The sequence below is a fragment of the Pavona decussata genome, unplaced genomic scaffold (assembly GCF_977016875.1).
Source record: "Pavona decussata unplaced genomic scaffold, jaPavDecu1.1 SCAFFOLD_21, whole genome shotgun sequence".
NCBI classification, from domain to species: Eukaryota; Metazoa; Cnidaria; class Anthozoa; order Scleractinia; family Agariciidae; genus Pavona; species Pavona decussata.
The window spans coordinates 1,462,433-1,485,453 of record NW_028145444.1 but is presented as its reverse complement, the minus strand read 5'-3'; the positions used below and the strand labels follow the sequence as shown (position 1 = coordinate 1,485,453).

At 39.6% G+C, this 23,021-nt stretch overlaps 1 protein-coding gene across 4 annotated transcripts in view; it reads right to left on the bottom strand.

The window, feature by feature from the left end:
* LOC146486136 (TNF receptor-associated factor 6-like) overlaps window positions 1-18,598 on the bottom strand; it is a 51,129-nt gene extending 32,531 nt beyond the window's left edge. Inside the window, exons 1-5 of one of the 4 annotated variants that reach the window (XM_085098677.1) lie at window positions 18,267-18,598; window positions 16,658-16,738; window positions 13,551-13,633; window positions 13,171-13,216; window positions 12,869-12,951 (exon numbers count right to left, since the gene is read on the bottom strand). In XM_085098677.1, the coding sequence (XP_084954803.1) occupies window positions 12,869-12,951; window positions 13,171-13,216; window positions 13,551-13,633; window positions 16,658-16,729 (284 nt within the window). In that variant the 5' untranslated portion in view covers window positions 16,730-16,738; window positions 18,267-18,598. The remainder of the gene's footprint in view (window positions 1-12,868; window positions 12,952-13,170; window positions 13,217-13,550; window positions 13,634-16,657; window positions 16,739-18,266) is intronic. The other 3 variants (XM_085098684.1, XM_085098702.1, XM_085098692.1) reach the window with 3 other exon arrangements.
* Window positions 18,599-23,021: the final 4,423 nt, after the last annotated feature.

Below are 23,021 nucleotides of genomic sequence, written 5' to 3'. Positions count from 1 at the left end.
AAACCTTATGTGCATCCGGCGGTTCGACTCCGACACCGGTGTGAGTTCAGCTCGGTAGCTGTACCGGACGAGTTTTTGTTGGCCTGGTGTCATATGAACTTGGTGTGACTGTTCCTTCAAATTCTTTTAGTCAATTATTTCATTGGAGAAGAAACTCGCACAAACTGCTCTCGTACCGGCGTAGCACGCTGATAAGTGTAAACATCTTTTGCATGTTGATGTCAAAATCAGTATAATAATAATTGTTTAATATTTAATACAGACCGAAAACCTCACCGAGTGCTGAATATGCAGGGCACCCAATGGATCGTTTCGGTAAATTACCTGTTCGGAAGGCCCTTGTAGGGATTAAAATCCCCTACAATTTTGTGAAGAAGGAATTTTTCACCCCGAACTTTCGTGATATGGGAAATTTAAGGCCTGGTGTTTTCGGATCGATAAAAATGTTGTTTCGGGTATCGAAAAAAGGTCAGCTAAGATTTTCGGAAAGGAATTAAGACCCAAAGTTTTCGGGAAATGGACAAAAATGCCCTAGTAATTTCGAAAAGACTCAAGTTCCCCTAGAATAACAGAACAATTAAAAATATTATAGCGCTGCCTAAAATGAACCTACAGAGCTTTAAAGGCACTCCAGATTGCCTAAAATGGCGTTTCAAAGGATCTGAGAGAAAACTATCGTTGGGTACCCCTGAATATGGAGAAGTGAAACTGTCAGTACCGAAAAAAGGCATCGATATTTTGCAATTGGTCAATGGTGAAGTAAAACCGTCTGAATAGATTTCAAGTTCCTATTAGTACACAGAGGCATTCACCACACCGTTTGTGGAACGGCGAGATTTCAAGTTCTCTCAATTAGGGTGCGTTGTACATGTACATAAAGTGATGTCATGAGGGATTTTATAAGTAACTGGAGAGTTATTGTTCTCGGTCTCGTTTTTTTATACTAGGGTGGCACGAGTAAAGTTTTCGGTCGCGTTATCAAATTCTTCGCGTTCTTTGTACTTGGGCCGTGAAGCGCCGAGTTTAGTAATCGGGGAATGGGAGGGGAGGATCCCGAACTCCCTCATTTTTTTTTCGCTTCCTTAGTTCCCCCTCCCTTTCCCTGTTGTATTCTGCGAGTCACCATTCTTTCGAATCAAAACATTTGGCGTCGGTTGTGAAGCGTTCGTGAACGTTTCCTCTAGCGCAGAGAGGATTCTGGAGTCGTTAGAACAAAAAGTTGACTGAAGGCAATGATAGCATGTTGAGTGGCGAAGAAAGCGAAAACGTAGGGATTAAAGCCTGTGGATATAGCATAAGAGAAGAGGAGGTAGCTTGAACATGGTGCATTCCGTTTCGTCTGATTAGCGAGGGTGACAGTTGTGCAAGAAATCATGAACCTTTGGAAGGTTTGTCGCACGAGCCGCATGCGCATGAATTTAACTCGGCATGATGTAGGTGGTGGGTATCGAGAACGCGAATGCGAAATCGAAACAGAAAAGTATAGTGAGGTCTTGCAGCTTTCTTCGGGACCCTCGCAAGACGCTGCAGAATGCTCAGAAAATTCAAAGAATTCCAAAGATTCGAATGCAGACCTCACTGCAAGCAACGCTAATGTTTTACACAAGAAGAATGGTCATGTCGAATCGAACGATCGATCGCAAGTGCACGCTGAGGAAGAGGGGAAAAGAAAGACAGTTTCTGACTTAGTGAATTGAACGCTTGGAATAATAGGACAGCAGAGGTCCTCGATGTTTAGGTGAATAGAATCCATTAACCCGTTTTAACTTTCAAAGGTCATCTTTAAGAAATGCCGAAATCCTCGTTTGAGAAAACTGCTGCCCTTTAGCTTTTATTTTAATGTCCACCCCTTAGGTTTTCATCCAGAGACTTACAAGTTCGAAATTCGCAAAATAAACATCAATAAAGGTCCAAAAGAAAGTACCGCTGGATAGCTTTGATTTGGGTGATCACAATATATAAGACTTAATTTTTCAATTTGACTTTACGAATCAACACGTTTTTCGAAATTGATTTAACTATAAAAGTTAACGTTAAAAGAGAACGACGTTTCGACCGTCCGACGGTCATTTTCAAGTTCAAAATGAGAAGTAAAATATGTGCTTATATACAATTGTGAGAAAACTAATGAGATACTGACTTAAAAAGCTCTAAGATATTCACATCTAAACAATACAAAAATAATAGCGTGAATGATAAATACAAAGGAACGCTAAAAACGATAAAAGGTATTTAAAAGGTATTTAAAAGTGAAATAATTAAACAAATAACTTCGCGCGGATCGAGTCGCATTGTTTGTTCAGTTTCGGCTTTAGGTCGCGAATAAACAACACAAGTCAGAAGATTAAGAGCAAAATCAAACCAAAGGAACATAAAACTTCCATTGTGAATCAACAAAACGTTGTTTATTATTTCAAATGTGGTCTGTGCGATGCAGACTATGTTGGCTTCACGAGTCGACACTTACATCAACGTGTGGAGGAACACAAACGATCAGCAATTGGCAATCATGTAAAGGACGAGCATGGACAGGATCCAGAGACCATTAAAAGCAACTTCAGAATCCTGAGAAAGTGTCAGAGCAAACTCGACTGCTTGATCTTCGAGATGTTGTTTATTCGCGACCTAAAGCCGAAACTGAACAAACAATGCGACTCGATCCGTGCGAAGTTATTTGTTTAATTATTTCACTTTTAAATACCTTTTAAATACCTTTCATCGTTTTTAGCGTTCCTTTGTATTTATCATTCACGCTATTATTTTTTTATATTGTTTAGATGTGAATATCTTAGAGCTTTTTAAGTCAGTATCTCATTAGTTTTCTCACAATTGTATATAAGCACATATTTTACTTCTCATTTTGAACTTGAAAATGACCGTCGGACGGTCGAAACGTCGTTCTCTTTTAACGTTAACTTTTATAGTTAAATCAATTTGACTTTATAGAGATATAATCGGTGACGCGATCCCTATCGTGTCACACTCAGTTCTGCGATGACAATTAATTCTCGTGTTTGATTCCTCCGCCGGAAACTGAAATCCTGAACCTTCATGGGATATCGTTATTTTTATTATGTCGTAAATTTTTTTCATTTGAGTGTGCAGCGACGACGGCAACGCCAACGAAAACGTCACTTCTAGTTTCATTTTCTTTGACAACTCGTTCAACATCCACAGAGACGGCGAACTACCCAGTGAATTTTTATTCCCTTTCCTTGAGCACGAACACCATGCACGCCTACTACCAGTTTTGGTTCATGGGTAGTTCGCCGTTTTTGTACAAGTTGAATGTGTAGAAATAACCGCGAAGTAGGAGAAATAAAATAAAATAATAATTCCAAATGGCGTTTTCGTTTTCGTTTTCGTTTTCGTTTCGGTGACCGTTGTCGTTCTCCAATTATATCCTTGAAGCCCACATTTAAAGAGAACTATGTGTGGAGCTGCTATGTTCCGAAGCTCGCCGCTGTAAAACCCCTCAAGACAGCATCGAAAATGACAGCAAACCTTAATATGTCGACCAACCTTATACAGACTACTTACATAGAATCCCTTGACTTCAGCAATCAAACTATCCCGGTAATTTTGAGCAATCTTTCTTCTAAATGTGAAGAACAGTTGTCGGATCATGGAATGATTCGCACCGTAATTTATGCAAAACCGTCAAGCATGTTTTTCCGGTTCCATCCCGCATGTGCAGATAAAATGTCCAACTATAGCCTGCGAGCAAGCTCTCTTAGGACAGCCGTGGGAGGATAGCGCGAGCGGCGAGCGGACTGAGAATCCTCTCACGCTTCGCTCGCCGCGCGCTTGCGTTATCCTTCCGCGGCTGACATAAGGACAGCTTGCTCGCAGGCCAATCCCGCTGCTACTGACGTTGTAGTTATTGTTTGATAGTGAACACTCAGATAAATAAGCCAGGAATCCCCAAAGTCAAGTCAGAAAAGAAACCCAGGTCACCCAGCATTTGATCTCGAAATTTCAGATTTTTACGTTTCCTTTAAAACCAAGAGTCAATTTTTTTTTTCGCATTGCTAAATAAAATATATATGATCGAAATAGAATATAAATAACATATTTCAACTTAACTTAAAGTGAATCTAAATATGAGAAACATATATCGAACTGCGGACGAAAGATCAAACAGAAGAAAGATCCTCGCAGCTAGTACGCAACTTAAGCAGTTGCGATACAGAAACCTGAAAAAAATTCAGGCTTGTACGGGATTCGAACCCATGACCTCTGCGTCTTGTGCCTGTCTTTATACTTAAGACGCCTAACTGAGAGGAACAACACTTGAAATGTTCGCCCAAGTTCTTCCAGACGGATACTGAAGGACCATTTCCAATTCGACCTCAAGCCGCTGTTACACTGGGAAAATGTTCTTGCACCTTCTCTCGCAATTTTGTTGCGACACAAGTTGCACGAATCGTTGCCTAGTGTAACATACCCTGAAATGAACATGTCTCGCAACGTTTTGTTGCCGTCAACGTTGAACGAAATAGAACTAACTTCTACTTCTGGCAACGATTGTGACAACAAAAAAATTGCGAGACATGTTTATTTCATAGCATGTTATACCAGGCAACGATTCGTGCAACTTGTGTCGCGACAAAATCAGCAAAATTGCGAGACAAGATGCAAGAAAAATTACCTAGTGTAACAGCGCCTTTAACACACGATCAACTTATAACGAGTTACAAGAGAGCTCTTTGTTACTCCGTAAGTAAACAAATTACTCTTCATTTTTGTTTTGCATCATTTAACAGCATTTGACCTCAAAACTTACACACTTTCGAATCAGCTACTAAGCAGCGCTTTTCTATGTTGCTGTTTTTATGCGGCGGAAGGTGGTTTGACTTTTGGATAAAGCCTGTGCATGAAATCCCAATTTGCGTCTACTCACTTTAAACCTGCTAGTGGTGCGGTTTGATATGCTCGGTACAGCGACTGACTAAGTTTTCACCTATTGATTCTGCGGATGAAGGTTCTTAAGAGCCACTGTCTGTAAATATCGAGAATCCGGCGTCAGTCGTGAAATTTTCAATTTCTTCATATTTTGCCCAAATAACCTCTATAGTGAGTTATTTTCGAAAATACTATTCAAAGGACCTGAAGCGCTTTAGTTTTTTCGAAATCTAGGAAAGTTCGAAAAACGCCATTTTGGCCTTCCGGCGGTGTCGAAACTACAATAAAATTATGCATTTTCTTTTCGCTCGTTCAGATCAATGCAATGACATCTATCGATGTTCTTTGGTTGACTCGTAACAGAACTCTTGATCTCCCTGAATCTCTAAATTATTTTGAGAAAGCTGATGAAAACTGCTTGTTTTTGGCTGTTACAATTACCCTAGTTACAGCGCTTTAGCGGATAAGGTAATTTTAGCTAACTTTAACAGCAACGAAAGCCCACTGGTACATGCAATTTGAAGTTGAAACTAGCATGGTCTTAAAGCCCATTCTTTATAGTTTGTTGTATAAAAATTGCCAAGGCGGCCCGACAAAAGTGTCCCGTCGAGAGACGGAAACGTGAAGTGTATTTTTTGGAATCTCGACCTTTCACGAAGCGAACATGAAGCTTTCAGATTCCAAACAGAACCGCACATTGTAAAATCTACCAATGGAAACCTGTTTCGAAATCCTGGATGCATCAAAACAGTCTTGTACTCAAAGCTACAATCCCTTTTGATTGAAAATATTATTATGTTAACACTTGTGGAAAACAGGAGACGTGTAGTTCAAGCCGTGAAATATGTAATTCAACGCCGCGCCGAGCAGATATCTATAGTACCACGCACGTGTACACGACGCAAGATTGCTATTTCCTTCCACTATTATTTTACCGTTAAAACTAAAAAAGAAGATCCTCAACATCATGCATATTGTCGTCTTCCTTCGTTCATTCTTATCTCGAGACTTTTAAGCTCTGAAGGGAACACGCCACACGACAAAGAAACAAAACAAAACAAACAAACAGGGCGATCAAATTCCAAGACAAATGCAAATAGCTACAAATCCAGGCCCGATTTAGAATTCAGTTGATTAACGCACATTTATTTTATATTCCAGCGATAAAACATAATGTACATCAAATGATTTCGTAGACAAAGTAAAAACAAACGTTCAGCAATGTCAAAGTACCGTGGGAAAGCAACTGTTAAGCTTTAATTAATTTAACGATGTGAAGTATATGAAATAATTCATATATGAACTGCGGATATAGATGAAAGTGAGAAGTGATCATCGCAGTGAATTTTCCAATTTATGCAATTGGAAATTGGAAGCCTGAAAAAAATTCAGGCTTCAACGGGATTCGAACCCGTGACCTCCGCGTTACCGGTGCGATGCTCTACCAACTGAGCTATGAAGCCACACATTGGGAGCAAGGTCAATTGTAGGTTCCCATTTTCCCGTGAGAGGAGTGAAACGATGTGAAGTATATGAAATAATTCATATATGAACTGCGGATATAGATGAAAGTGAGAAGTGATCATCGCAGTGAATTTTCCAATTTATGCAATTGGAAATTGGAAGCCTGAAAAAAATTCAGGCTTCAACGGGATTCGAACCCGTGACCTCCGCGTTACCGGTGCGATGCTCTACCAACTGAGCTATGAAGCCACACATTGGGAGCAAGGTCAATTGTAGGTTCCCATTTTCCCGTGAGAGGAGTGAAACGATGTGAAGTATATGAAATAATTGACCTTGCTCCCAATGTGTGGCTTCATAGCTCAGTTGGTAGAGCATCGCACCGGTAACGCGGAGGTCACGGGTTCGAATCCCGTTGAAGCCTGAATTTTTTTCAGGCTTCCAATTTCCAATTGCATAAATTGGAAAATTCACTGCGATGATCACTTCTCACTTTCATTTAATTAATTTGTAGTTGTAAACAAAACAATGTCAACCTCACCGGTCTTTTGGCAATCCTTGAGAAAATGTAGTGAATTCCTTGCTTCTATAGTTATGTATGACAAACTTGCTCCTATATGTTAGCAAACCGGTAGACTTGTTTCCTCCAAAGGATGTGAATTTACACTGGAGTACATTGCAATTACCTTCCGTCAAGTACAAAAGTTACTTTTATAGTTGACCAATCACGCCATATGGACCAGATTTCTCCCTCTACAAAACGTTCCAGAACGTCGCTTGTGGCCGAATTTTGAAGTAGTTTTGTTGGCCTGTCCCAGTATTGAGTAACTTTTGTCCTCTGGGAAGCTTGCAAACGGGCACTGTTTAGACTGCAAGCAGTCCCTTTCTGGTTAGTCGAGATGGTGTGCTCATAGCGCAGCGAGACTGGAGCGAGGAGAAATAAACGAGAAGAGACCGCCTCTCCCCAAGCCCCCTTCCGCTCGTTCGCTCTAGTTTTTTTTCGCGCTCGGCTATTTCGCGCGACCTCTCGACTATCCAGAAAGGGACTGCTTGCAGTCTAGGCACTGTTATGGCCTTGTCAGGAGCGGTGTGTAAATATTCGACTTGGTGCCTGTGCGGCAACTGTGGAATGCGTGACAGTCTATCGCGCGGTGTATAAAGGTCGTCCAAGGGTATCTCGCGTTTTGTTAAGAAAGGACAGTTAGCGATGATTGTGGAGAGGACAGTGAATCAAAATTGCTGCTTTCCCGAGGGGTAAGGTGTCGAATAATTGCAAGATTCAGATTACACATTGTCGCGGTTTTTAGGGCTCAAATCAGTGGAGGCGCCCGTTGGGAGTTGGGGGGGGGGGGGGGAGGGGTATGGGTGGAAATTGGAATTTGAAGGTGGAAAAACTCGCGCACATTGAGTCAAAGGAAAAATTTCAACAAGGCTCCTGCTAAGGCCTTGTTTTCTTTGGTTCCTGTTTTTAAATGCAAATGGTTCTTTCAGGACCTAAAAAATAAAACTTATTCCCAAAACTAAAGTTGTAAAAAGAATTCAGTTGCTCAGAAGCATCAGCATCCCGGCCCTTACCCTCCGCGAACCACAGAAAACCAAACAAACAAACAAAAAATGGTAAGAAGAGAAAACGGTTGGTCCCTTGGAAGATTATACGACTCTCCCTCTTGCTCTGAGTGTGAAGTCCTGTGTAGACAACTGTTTCGGGCTCATCAGCATGGCATAGCCGTCGGGCATCCATCGAATGAGGCGAAACGTCAGGCTTGGCTGAAGATGAAAAGAGATGAAAAAGGAGCACACCTCCTTGTCATTATCATGTAGGTAGTTATTCCGGAAATTTGGTTTGAATATGGCCCGGCTTCGATTCTAGTTCTCAGTGTGATAAGAGGGCTTAGTTAATGGTGGGTTCTCGTCCTCCGAGTACTCCAATTTTCCACTCTCCTCAAAAATCAAATTGAATTAAAATCTACTAATAATTATTGTCAAGGACTTTATCATGAGCCTCTGGCAAGTACTCCCTGTGATTTTGACATTAAATAAATTACTTCACTTTAAATTTAAAGTTACAAACTAAAAGAAGGAGTGTATCGTGCTCGCTCATATTTAAATCATCGGCATCATCATCATTATCATCATCATCATCATCTTCATTTCAGAACAAGGGCTCTAACTCTGAGAGCTAGAATCAAGTTGGAATCCTGCCAGCTAGAAGTTCTAATGTTCCAAGGGACTGACCGTTCTTTCCTCTTACCTTTTTTTTCGGGCGGGATGTTGATGGTGGACGATTTTTTTAAGCAATTGGTTTTTTTTCAACTTTTGTTTTGGAAATAATTTTATTTTAATTTTTAGGTCCTAAAGGAACCATTTGCATTTAAACACAGGAGCCAAACAAAACAAGGCCTTAGCAGCAGCCTTGTTGAAAAATTTCCTGTGATTTTTTCCACCTTCCAGTTCCATTGCCCACCCCCTACCCCCTCCCAACGCGCAACGCGCGCGGCTCCACTGATTTGAGCGCTAAAAACCGTGACAATGCGTACTGTGAAGTTTACAATTATTTGACACCTTACCTACTCGGGGAGCAGCAATTTTGATTCACTGTCCACTCCGCAATCGTCGCTAACTGTCCTTTCTTAGCAAAATGCAAGATGCCCTTGGACACGCGATAGACTGTCACGCATTCCAACAGTTGCTGGATTCTCTGAAACTGGAGCCGCACAGACTACCAACCAAAGTCGCATGCAACACGGCTCCCGACAAGGCCATAACAGTCACCGTTGCAAGCTTCCCAGAGAACAAAGGTTATTGGGACAGGCCAACAAAACTACTTCAATCCGGCCACAAACGACGTTCTGGATTGTGGAGGAAGAAATCTGGACCATATGGCGTGACTGACCAATTATAAAAGTAACTTTTGTACCTGACGGAAGATTATTGCAATACCCTGAATACTCTAGTGTAAATTTTATCACATCCTTTGGAGGAAACAAGTCTACCGGTTGGCAAATATACCTATAGAAGCAAGTTTGGCATACATAACTATAGAAGCAAGGAATTCACTACATTTTCTCAAGGATTGCAAAAAGACCGGTGAGGTTGAAATTTTGTTTACCTTGGTACTTACTTTCCCATGGTACTTTGACATTGCCTATAGTTTGTTTTTACTTTGTCTACATAATAATTTGATGCACATTATGCCTTATCACTGGAATATAAAATAAATGTGCGGTTGTCTTAATCAACTGAATACTAAATCGGGCCTGAATTTGTAGCTATTTGCATTTGTCTTGGAATTTGATCGCCCTGTTTGTTTGTTTTGTTTTGTTTCTTTGTCGTGTGGCGTGTGCCCTTCAGAGCTTAAAAATCTCGAGATAAAAATGAACGAAGGAAGACGACAACATGCATGATGTTGAGGATCTTCTTTTTAGTTTTAACGGTAAAATAATAGTGGAAGGAAATAGCAATCTTGCGTCGTGTACACACGTGCGTGGTACTGTAGATATCTGCTCGGCGCGGCGTTGAATTACATATTTCACGGCTTGAACTACACGTCTCCTGTTTTCCACAAGTGTTAACATGATAATATTTTCAATCAAAAGGGATTGTAGCTTTGAGTACAAGACTGTTTTGATGCATCCAGGATTTCGAAACAGGTTTCCATTGGTAGATTTTACAATGTGCGGTTCTGTTCGGAATCGGAAAGCTTCATGTTCGCTTCGTGAAAGGTCGAGATTCCAAAAAGTACACTTCACGTTTCCGTCTCTCGACGGGACACTTTTGTCGGGCCGCCTTAGCAATTTTTATACAACAAACTATAAAGAATGGGCCATGCTAGTTTTAACTTCAAATTACATGTACCAGTGGGCTTTCGTTGCTGTTAAAGTTAGCTAAAATTACCTTATCCGCTAAAGCGCTGTAACTAGGGTAATTGTAACAGCCAAAGACAAGCAGTTTTCAACAGCTTTCTCAAAATAATTTAGTGATTCAGGGAGATCAAGAGTTCTGTTACGAGTCAACCAAAGAACATCGATAGATGCTATCGCGTTGATCTGAACGAGCGAAAAGAAAATGCATAATTTTATTGTAGTTTCGACACCGCCGGAAGGCCAAAATGGCGTTTTTCGAACTTTCTTAGATTTCGAAAAAACTAAAGCGCTTCAGGTCCTTTGAATAGTATTTTCGAAAATAACTCACTATAGAGGTTATTTGGGCAAAATATGAAGAAATTGAAAATTTCACGACTGACGCCGGATTCTCGATATTTACAGACAGTGGCTCTTAACTCTTAAATAACACTAGTGTTGCAGGTGCGGAGAGCCACAGCATTCGACAGCTATGAAAGGTTTTAAAAATTATTATAAAAGGGCGATGTACAACGAGGAGGCGAGGTAAATGCTTCCGTAATTAAGGGAACTTGAAATCTCGCCGATGTACAGGGTGCGCACTGAGTAAATGCCCTAACGAAATAAAATGGTAAGTGGTGTCAACATGAGGGATATCTGTTATTCAAAAATGGGGGGAAAATCTTAATTTTTGGGTGAATTAGCTTAGCGTAATGAAGAATGGTTGAACGTTGCATCAAGTGACATGGCGTTGAAATTGTTCAATATGATGTCGAACTGGGCACAGCATAACAACCGGTGAGCATAACATCATACACCGGATACGGTACAAAGCACATCAATCAGTTTTAATAACAGTTTAAGAAACGCTCATTAAGTACAAAACAACTACAGTCGAACGTCCCGTAGGCGACCACCCATAATGTCAAGAATATGTGGTCGCTCACGGGAGGTGGTCGCTTACCAGAGGTCAGACCACAGGGGGGGGGGGGGGAAGGGTCTAAATTTCGGGTAATTAACATAGGGTAGTTGCGGACACCTAACCTTTTGCCAGTGCTTATCAAAACCCAAAGTAAAAACGTTTTCTTTAGACTGCCTGATTTAGGTAGCAAACAATAAACAGTATGTTTGCAATGTTACATTTCAAGCGTAACACATCAACAACTTTGGCGTTTGTTTGTTTGTTACATAATCCAGCTGACGTTCCTTATCGCCACAATTTTTCTGTTGGATAATAAAATGTTGAGAGAGTCATCACCGGTCGTGCATGTAAATGCATGCTATTTACAAGATAAGAGAGTCTCTTTCCTATAAGGGATTCAACCTGATTAAAGTTTATTTCAGTGTACACTATATATAGTGCCTGTATATGTTATCATTTGTTTCAATGTCGGGAGCCCACTTCCCGTAGCTCTGGCTGCTGGATTTTAATACGGCACCCGCTGTAATGATGTGGGTCAATATGTTACAGCAAATTTCCGCCCGTGAGAGAAACAGCAGATTGGGTCAAGTGGTTGCCTACGGGAGGTTAAAAACAATTGAAAATTTTAAACAATCATCTCTAAAAGTGGTCGCCTACAGGAGGTGGTCGCTTACGAGAGGTGGTCGCCTACGAGAGGTTCCATCTATAGTGATTTGACTTCAAAACTTTTGGTATTTTGGAAAAGTGGTCGCTTATGAGAGGTGGTCGCTTACGAGAGGTGGTCTCGACTGTATAAAAGTCATGATCATCGCCCCAGAATCTGTTGTACTGCCACGGTCCTGTGGAGGATAGAATTAAAACTATGTTAATAAAGTTGGAGTGTTTCATTGACCCTGGAGGAAACCAATTGACGTGTTTTTTCTTTTTTTTTTCTTTTTTTTATTTACTTTATTTTTTTTAAATGCAAATATGAGAATCATTGTTGACGGGAGTTAATTCTATGTCAGTTGTGGTTGCCATGCTTTGTAAATAATTAACTGGTCTGCTTCCCGCCATTTGGATTTTTTTTCAAATGCTGTGTTCAGCTTGTATTTCTTTCATTGATTTATATAGTGTCCCCTTCAACACTTCAATAAAGTTGTGTGTGCATTTGAAAGAGAGTTTCAATCTGAACACGTAAAGTGATCACAATAAAAATTCAATTTTTTATCGACTCAGTGTAGCCTGCCCTGGGCATGGCGTTTCCAAGTCTGTGTAATTTAACTTGTGAGTGATGAGTTTTTTTAATGTTTAATGTTATCTAGCTACCTACCTGATATGCGAAATCGCCTTGAATGGGACAGGCTACACCTCTGAAAGAGATTCAAAAAAATTACGTGTATTTATGTGACATAGGTGACTGCTTCTTTGGATTTCTGAATCCGTTCTACAACATAAATCGTAAAACCCCAAAAGAAAGGTTAGACTCTTTTTTTTTAAAAGCCTTATGCTTGTAGTTTCCAGGTATGGTTTGCTGTCACATTATATAGTTTAGCTAAGACTAAGTTTAGTTTAGCTAGGACATGTCAGAAACGTAAAGATGTTTGTTAGCTTTTGTTTAAAAAGTGGCCCATGAAAGAGAGGATCAGAAAAATGTTGTTGTAAGAGTTTATATATGCTTCTTCATATCCAACCCTATGATGAACGTATTAAAAGGGACTTCTATATTGAAACAGCCGCGATGGTACTCCATATATCTTACCCTATGGGGCTGTGTTCACCTCCCGTATCAGTACACTGATACACTCTGTGTCCCCTTATGGTCCATCCTGGAGGCGGAAAAACCTAAACAAACAACGAAACGAAGGCTTAAGAAATTCAGTGGGATTCAAACAAATTTGAGTCTACAGGATTAGCAAAACAAAACAAAACAAAAAAAAAAAAAACGAAAGAAAACAAGAGACTGAAAAAGGTCATTTACGTGAGCAACTTTTGACGCGACTTTGTTCACGTGTAGAATTCCTAAAGACGTGTATTCCTGTCAACAATAGACCAGCTGCTTACCTGAACACATGCTAAATCGCCTGGTGTGGGACAGGCTGATATACCTCTAAAAAAGAGATACAAAACAATATACGTGTGTGAAATGTAGGTGACTGTTTTCACATATTTAAATTCGCTTTAAAAAATAAATCGTAAAACCTCAAAAGATAGCTTAACCAGATTTTAAAAACAACCTTATGCTTGCAGTTTCTATTTGAGGTTTGCTGTCACAATGTAAAGGGGTTTAGGCAAGACTAGATGGACATGTTAGAAACGCAAACAAATGTTTGTTTGAGAAGTGGAACATGAAAGTTGATACGCTCCTTGATATCCTACCCTATGCCATGAAGGTATTAAAAGAGACTATTGGAACAGCCGTGACGCTACTCCATATATCTTACCCTATGGGGCTGTGTTCACCCCCCAGATCAGTACACTGATGCACTCTGTGGCCCCTTATGGTCCATCCTGGTGGCGGAACAACCTAAGCAAACAAAGAAATAAGGCGTTTGTAACATTGTTAAAGAAATCCTGTTGGATACAAACAAACAACACCGTTTATGATTCGTCAAAAATGTAAAAAAAAAGTAAATAAAAGGATTGTAAAGGACCGTTTACACAAGCAATTTTGGGGCGATTTCAAGCTGTAGGGATTGTCACTGTTAAAAAAGAAGACAACTGCATGGATTTGTGCATGTGCTGTATTGTATGGAAAAGAGTACATGCAATGCCGGAACATAGATGTGTTTTCAGAAAAGACATTTTTGGATCGGCGTCGCATGTGTTATTCTCCTGTCGCATCAGATCGAATCACCGTAAAGTGGCATCAAAACCTGTTTGTGTTCTAATAATAGGCTAGTCAGGACAGGGTAATGAATGATTTTCCAGTAATCAGATACCTATGTTATACGCACAGGATTCTGGGATCGCCAGGGGGCAAACATTGCTAGTCGCTAGAAAGAAATGTATGGCATGAAGTTGTTTCTTCGTCAAAAGGAGTGATTTCGGGCAAAAAATAACGCATTTTCTCCGTGATTTTGTGAGAAGCGGAGGTGACTAATGTTGGTGCGTGGAAATTGTAAAATATTGTGTTATAACTGGGATGAAATCTATCGATAAATGCGAAATGTTGATTGTGCAATCTACTGAATCTACATCAAGTAATGGTGACCAATAGTCTCGAAATAATACAAACGTAGGTATTAATTTGAGGGGATTGACTCAATAAAGCCTTTTCAGTTGTAATTGTATGTGTGCCGATATTAACAGTCCATATTAACAACCTATGCCAGGCGGTGGTCACTGTGCTGTATGAGGTGTATAAATATAGGGTTGACAAGCCTTCGCGCTCACGTGCGTGTTTTAGTTTTGCCCTCACGGGTATATCTTTTTGAGAACACACTCTTATTTATGAAAAGAGCGGTGTCCCCCGTAAATTTTCTTTAAGAGCTTGATTTTCTTCTTATTAAATATTATTTATGGTTTGGAGGATTTGCGTGATGGTCACTGTCGCATGTTTTGTATTTTGATCTCAAAGGTCATTTCTGGGTTATGCGTATCGTTTATTAGAACTCTTGTTGTTTCTGTTTAGCGACTGCCGTTCTTATGTACTTTGTGGCATTTGGTTCAGGTTTGGTATGGCCCATTTCAGTGCATCCGGTGACAGTATAGCCTCTGTTTTTATCACTGTAAGGATAGGATTTGAACGGTGTACATGTACAGCCTGCATGTATCTTGCGGCTTTTGTGTTGCTGAGCCCGGCTATTTGCTTTTGTCGCTAGATGTCGTGTTTCTTATCCCGGCTATCTGTCTTTTGATCCTTTCTTTATCATTGTAGCTTGTTTGAAAGCTATGCAATGCGTTAAATTGAGGACCTCTTTAGTCCGTTTGTGTTTTTGTTAATATCGCTTCGCCGATCCGCTCTGTAGTGAGGTTTGTGTAGTTGGAGCTTTAGTTATTATTTTTCTCCTGTGTTTTGATTACGCCACAGAATGATTAGACAATTATCGACACACATAGTTACAACTGAAAAGGCTTTATTGAGTCAATCCCCTGAAATTTACACCTAAGCTGCCTAAGTTTGTACTTTTTCAATACAATAACTTGATGTAGATTCAGTAGATTTCACAATCAAACTTACGCAAGAGTGTTTATCGATAGATTTTATCGCATCAACCACACAAAAACTTACAATTTCCACGCACAAACATTAGTCACCTCCGCTTCTCACAAAATCACGGCGAAAATGCGTTACTCTTTGTCCAAAACCACTGCTTTTGACAAAGAAACAACTTTACGCCATACATTTCTTTCTAGCGACTAGCAATGTTTGCCCCCTGGCGATCCCAAAATCCTTTGCGCATACATGAGTCTCTGATTACTGGAAAATCATTCATTGGGATATGACGCTGGATAGGGTCGCTTTGTTACTAATGTATTGAATATAACGGGAGACTTATTTTCAACATGTTTCAACGCAGTTGCCTCATTGGAATTGAAAAGACTTGCAAGTGATTTTAGTGCGTAATGTTTCATGATCGCGCTAACTTTATAACTTGTCCAACACATCCTTACTGTGCTCATTTCTCTGCTCCACAACTACTTGTTCGATATTCTTAACTGAATTTACGTCCGGGATAAAATTGCCAGCGAACGCAGACGTATTTCCGGCTGTCGCTTCTCTCCGCCTGAAAATACAGCCGACAGCCGGAAAAACGTCGTCTAAGTTATGGATGAAAAATCCCTGTGAAATTTTGTTTGAGATGAAAGAAGGTCGGACACGTATATCTACTTAGGCTGACCAAAAAATAATCAGTGTGCTATTAAAGGGCCCTAGTCAGCCACACATTTGTTTTTGTTTATATGCGAGAGTTGGCTATTATATTTTATTCGGAGGATGTCGAAATGAACGAAATCACTGCGAAACTACTAAAGATAATGAAACATGCTTTCAGGAACACAACTTACAGTAAAGCATTGAGATTTCGCTTCACCGTGCAATATCAATAATTACGATGGCATCGAAAATGGTGAAGGCTGACTAGGGTCCTTTAAGGCTATCATAGCGTTTAATACTAGCTGTTTCACAACAACTTACTGGCTAGCGTTTTTAAAGAGCATAACATATTTTCCATGTTGCATATGTTGCTGTTTTGTCAAAGAAATGTGCTATGCTAGACCCACGGCATTTGGTTACTGAAAAACATTTTACTTTCTTTAACCCGGGTCTTTAACAGAGCTCAACTTTGCATGAGAGAAGGGTAGGTAGCGCAAACTGAGATCCTTAAATCTTTGAAGTCCTTTTTATAATTCCTACTTTCCGAAAGTCGATGCAAGCCCAAGAAAACAACAGTAAAGAAATTGCCAGGAAACTCGCTCTTGTGTGATCATAATAAATAATAGCAGTCCTTCTTGTGGTTATTCGCAACTTCCCATACAGGATCAATTGCAGAGAATCAAGTTTAAGGGTGAGAAGGTTTAAGGTGAGAAGTTCTTACCTTTTTCTTACCTTTTCAATCCAAGTGTTCCACAAAATTATCAGTGTGACTATCCAAAGTGCTAGCACCAAGGAACACGGCATCTTTCAGTCCTTTCGGAAAGAATGAAAATCCTGGATTATTCCAAGTGTTCATCTCTTTGCAAATCGGTATCAAATACTTATTCATTTTGTATACAGAGTCGATCCATGGGTCTGGTAACATTAAAATTACATTTTCAGTCTTTTAAAATGTCCTTTTAAAATATGCGACTCATTAATGCAAGCTGTTAAAGCGGTCCTTTCTCGTGAAAGGGTACCCATACTAAATTGCTCGAACTTCGCATTTATTCCTTGAGTACAACAGTTCATAGCGATGAAAGCTACTCAGTCGCTGAGGTGCTGTCGAATTATACATTTTGCGGTCAGTACAAGGTAGTTCTAACTTTTGGAGACTGTGGATGAAATCGTCCCAGTTCGCGTCTATTCACTTACAACCTGTAACATTTCTTTCTTGTGGTAACATTTCTTCCTGTATGTTCTTGTTGTGACCTTCTAAGCGAGTCTTGCGTATGTAGGTTTTTAATTTTAGATAGTATTTTTTTTTTGTTGCTTTTTCAGGTTTAACAAAACTTTCCATTTAAAATCAAGCATCCGAATACTGTAGAACAATAAGTTCAGAATTATTAGAGCTGTGTGTATGGAGCTGCTATGTTTGGAAGCTCACCACTGAAAATCCCTTCAAAACAGCATCGAAAATGCCAGCAAACCTAAATATGTCGACCAACCTTATGCAGACTCCTTACCTAGAATCCCTTGACCTCGACAATCAAACTATCGTGGTAATTTTGAGCGATCTTTCTTCTAGAACTGAAGAAGCGGTTGTCGGTTCATGGAATGACCCCCGAATGATTCGCACAGTAATTTATGGAAAGCAAAACGCGGTACAGAACCCGGAAACTGACGAATTGAGTAAGTTATTTCTAACCAGCATTTGATATCAAAATTTCAGATTTCGCGTTAAACATTTCCTCTAAACACCACTAGGCAATTTATTTCCCGCAATGCTAAATAAAATTTTCATCAAGGAAGGCACCTAAAAAGATCGTCTCTTTACAGTCAACCTATGTCACACATGACCGGTTATTTTGAAATTTGAACAGAGTTTTGAAATTTACATGTCAGTTTTGAACATCGCCTACTAGATTTCGGAGTTCCCGTAGAAATTTCACCTTCTAAAGGACCTCAATTTATACCAACTTAGACTACTTTATTCATATACTGTACGTGACTAAAGACTGCCAGTTGTACAAACTAACTTACCGGTCTACAGACTAAATCATTCATTGACTATTAAACTAAAACATTTAAGCTTAAGCGTTCATCCGGACTGCGGTATTAAAGGACCACGAGTTCTACTAGCCTGGACTAAATTACTCATCGACTGCGGGACTGCGGAACTGGGGGAGATTTGTGCCCTTCGAAATGCGCTGGGTATTCTGCAATAACTCCGGCTTATATTCAAGCTTTATTGCAGAAATATCGGGCGGTTGCAAATTAAAAAAATTGAAAGCTTTAACAGGGAGTTCGTGTATACCGGACTGTAGACTTCATAGGAGAGACTTCGATTAATCAGTCTTACCTTATTGACCGTAAGATACATCCTTTACAAAATCTGTGGCCGCAGCTAGTCTGTACCGGCTCTGGCAGCCCCAAAAGACAGATAGGACATTCTTATTTGCTTTCCAGTGGCGGATAGAAGTACTTGTCATATCCTTTAGACCCGGCTTGGCTCGTCAAAAGACGGGAGCTCGCCTCTCAAAAATAAACTCACAGAACTTGGGTCATATGAAGTTTCACGGTGGACAAAAGGCTGCTCGTCCCTAGAAAAGGAGCGAGTCATAATTAATGATGACTAAGCATTTTCCTCGGAATATCAGCGTTCCATGGACGCCAGACCGTTCAAACGGAAAGTTGTATTGAGCCGGAAAGATGAGCGCGTGTTGCGAAAGGGGGAGTCCCATATCCCATAATCCTCCATGATTTTTCTTTTCAGCGATCCATGGGCGATCAACATCGACGGTTTCATGTAAAACGAAACAAATGCGTGGGCTTTTAGGGGGAATCCCATATCCCATAATTCTCGATGGGCCTTGGGAATTTTCCTTTTTTCATTTCCGTTGCAGTTTGAACCCTGCCCTTGAGGGTGGTTATTATTGTTTAATTGTTTATTTATTCATCTATTTTTATTTGGTAAGTAAGTCGCCCTCGCTCGACACTTTTCACATTTCTTTTTCATCTTTGGGAGACTAATTAATAACCAACGTGAATCAGTCACCTCACGCAGTACTCCCATCACCTGCCAGAAACAAGAAAACCATTATAAATCCCTCAAAGAACACCCAAGAAGGGATTTTTCTAAATCATCACCCTAAAGATTTCAGGAGCAAAAAGAAAAGACAAGACGGAGCGCAGAGGTAATAACAAAAGACAAGATTTTGCTTACGAGTTTTTTTCTTTTGTTGTAGAGCCGACTGTCTTTCGGCGAAGTTGACTTCTGATAACGTTGTCTGTATCATCTTGTGGGGGTATGCGTGCGTTATGAGGCGCGATTTAAAATTGGAGATACTTTCTTGGAACGTTGTTTCAGAAGAATTTGTTCTCAGTAGTCTGATTGCTTCGCCTTTAATACGCTCTCTTTTCACACCCAGGGGATGGCTCGAGGTATAATTTGTATACTGAAAGGTTTCAGTAGGCTTGTAATTGGAGCCAATTACATCGGCATATTCCCGGGGCATATTATGCGTGTGTAAAAGCTATATACAACGAACTATTTTATTCCACTAATGCCATATATATATCATTCATATTTCAGAACAAAATCTAAGCCATGAATTAACCGCATATGTTTAGTGACATAAAAACAATAAAACAGAAAATGACCGATCCGAGTTCTTAAATTGTTCCGTTTGACCGCAGAAAATCGTAATTTCATAATATGCAAATATATATATTCTCCTTGTAATGCGTACGGATGTCAAGGATCGATTCATTTCTGAAACGTTCTCCTTTAAAAATAATTGTGTCGATAAAGTTTGTCTCGTTCTCTGAAATTTCGGCCGTAAATTTAATTGTAGGATGGAACTTGTTAGCTTGTTCAGTGAACAGGTTAGTTTCCTTTTTGTCACTGTCCCACAGTGAGAAAATTTCATCAATAAAACGTTTCCATTCTATTGGTTTTGTTTTGCTTTGACTTATCATTTTTGTTTTAATGTCGGCCATAAAGATGTTTGCAAATGCAACGGCCATTTTTGTACCCATTGCAGTTCCATGGGTCTGAAGGTAATTGTTTCCAACAAATTGGAATGAATTTTCCTGAAGGATAAGTTTAAGCATTTATTTGAGGTAGTGTGACGGTATAGGAGGTTTATTGCTGTGGAATGCCTCGTATGCTTTGCATACTGTTGTAATTCCCTCCTCCTGTGGTATATTTAATTTGTATACAAGCTTGTTACATCCATTGATACTAAGATAGTATCTTGAGAGACCTTTGTCGTTTCTATGAACAAGGGCACCCAACGACCAAATCTTCCTAAATACGTCAAAAGTGCCTAAAATGGATTTCTGTGTGCTTTAGAAGCCTGTTTGGTTAATTTGGAGCTGCCCTAAAAGATATTTATCTGTTCGGATATGTTAGGGGAACTTTGGTTGTGTCGAAAGTTTGAGGGGCTTTTTTGTCTCACCCGAAAGTTTTAGCTATCCTGATGGGTCTTGTCGAAAGTTCGAGGACACGTAGCAGCCATAGTTCAATTAGAAAATTTTGGGGGACGTTTTTCGCTATACCTACCTGTGACTACAAAAATAAAGCGAAAATCTTAGCAAACAAAAAATGCTCATACGAATATTATAGACGTATAACCTATTCATCCAAAAACGTTAGGGGATAAAATTATACGCTCTGACAGACCTAAATAATGTAAATTCCTGATGATACCTCAATTCCTGACCGAAAATTTTAGCAGTTTTTAGAATAGTTACGACGAAAATTTTAGCCGACAAAATTGTGTGAGTTATAAAACGTGAGTACACCATTTTCGAAAAATCTAGCGAAAATTGATGGTTTTCAAAAACCTCGAAGTCTAGGGGATCGTTAGGCGAAATTTTTCGAAATTTTTAGGGGACGTTCTATCCGAGCAGATATTTTACCGAAATATTCCAATGGGTGCCCCTGAAGCAATATGTTCAATTTCCAAAGCCATTTCCCCTGGGGTTGAAGTGTAAAGATAGGTTGAGGGTTATCATGGAGTGATCCGTTTTATAGCCAGGAACAATGTCTGCGTGAGTTACGTTGCATGAAGATGATTGGCTTACAAGGAAAAAATCAAGTCTGCAGTGTACTTTTGGTTGATTTCGACGCCAAGTATATCTTTTGAAATCTGGATTGAGAATTCTCCAAATGTCAACTAAACTGAGGCTTTCAGAATAGTTGCGAATCACTTATTGATATGATATGCGTTCTAGCGAGGCCGCCTTTCTTGTCTATTTCAACATCAAGAACTAGATTGAAATCACCACAAATTATGATTTCTTCGCATTTAAAACTTGAAAACTGTAAAAAAAAAAAAGATTGGAAAAAAACTAGGGTTGTCTTCATTAGGAGCATAAACTGATTAGCTAGTGTATGACTCTTTCCGTCAGCAACGATATCACATATTATAAAGCAATCCTTGGGATCGAGAAAATGTTTATGAATTTGTAAGTTAAAGTTATTATTGAAGAGAATACAAACCCCTGCTTTTTGACTGCTGCAGCAGCCAAAGAACGCTTTGTAGCCCCATTCACAAGTCCATAAATCAGACATTTTATCGCAACAATGTACCTCTTGCAGAATGTAGATTGACAGCGATTTTGCTTTCAGCCAATTAAGGTTACCCGGAACCTTCAGAGGTGTCTCGCGTTTAAGCGATGTAGCGCGTCCAGTTTAAACTGTAGATACCTAAACCCCTATATCAAATTAAAGCTTATAGAGCTGACTATCAAACCATACCAAGAATTTTGAAATAAAATAAATTGTCGAATTTTTCACGACCTCTAATTGCGAGCGTCCGAATCACCTTTTTAAAGCTACAAGTCAAAGTGAATTTTGTTTTTTGCTAATTTAATCTGCTCCTCAGTTTCCGGACCCAAAGCGCTAAAAAAAACGTGTCTGCGTTTTGCTATATTCAATGGCAGTGAAAATTTATAGAGCATTTTTGAAATAAGATGAAAAAAATGTGGAGTAATCGTACAAAAATCGCTCTCGGAGAAAAAAATATTTCGAAAGAAAAAATTCGCAGACACGTTTTTGTTGTTTATATGTTAAACTAGCTACTGTCCAAATTTGAAGGCAAACGAACAAATTCCTTTTGAGTTTTAGCTCTTTGAAGTGGCTCCTCCCAGTGAAAAAAAATTTATTCGAGAAAACAGCGCTAAAAATTCGGCAATTCATTTTATTTCAAAATTCTTGGTTTAGTTGGATAGCCAGCTCTATAAGCTTTAATTTGATATAAGGGTTCAGGTATCTACAGTTTAAACCGGACGCGCTACATCGCTTGGACGCGAGACACCTCTGAAGACACCTCTGAAGGTACCGGGTAACCTTAAACACTTCTCTTCTTTTACCGCTGTTTCCTAATCCCCTGCATTGAGGGAGGCTATTTTAAAACTAGCCATGATGTTAATAATAAGTGGACTGAATAATGAAATGCACTGATTGCATTTTCATAATAAAGGTAAAATTTTCTAGGTGACTACATGCCTTAATTTTAATGTTCCCTAGATTATTAATGAATTCTATGTCCTGAAACCGGAAAAACAAACACACACACAACACGACTAAAATTTGATAGGCCCTTATGGCAAGAAATGGCTTGATGTACATTATCAATCAAGCCCGTGGCTAGGCTAAAATCACTAGGGGGGCGAGAAAAATGGTTAAACGAAACTACTCCCCCCCCCCCCCCCCCCCTTGGCCCGTCACCTCAAAAAACAGACAGATTAGGGAGTTTAAAATGCAACAAGAACATAGAAAAGCAATAGATTTAGTAAGCGAATCAATAACTTTGCACCTGCGTCACACTTTTTGGTACATTTCTAAACCAGTTTTATTTACGCGGACTACCACGTGCAATTTCCTAATTTCACGTTTGAAGGAGGACGTAAACAAACGAGGATAATTTTTTCTTTCTCTTTTTAAATTTGGAATCGGGCAGTGAGAATCCGACTGCAGGAAAATTTTGCTCTTGATAGGACATATTTGTGTGGCTTTCGACAACGCGTGAATACTAAATTGTTATAAACTAAGAGCATTTATATTGCTATCAATGAGCGGAGGTCTTAAAAAAAAACAAAAAAAACA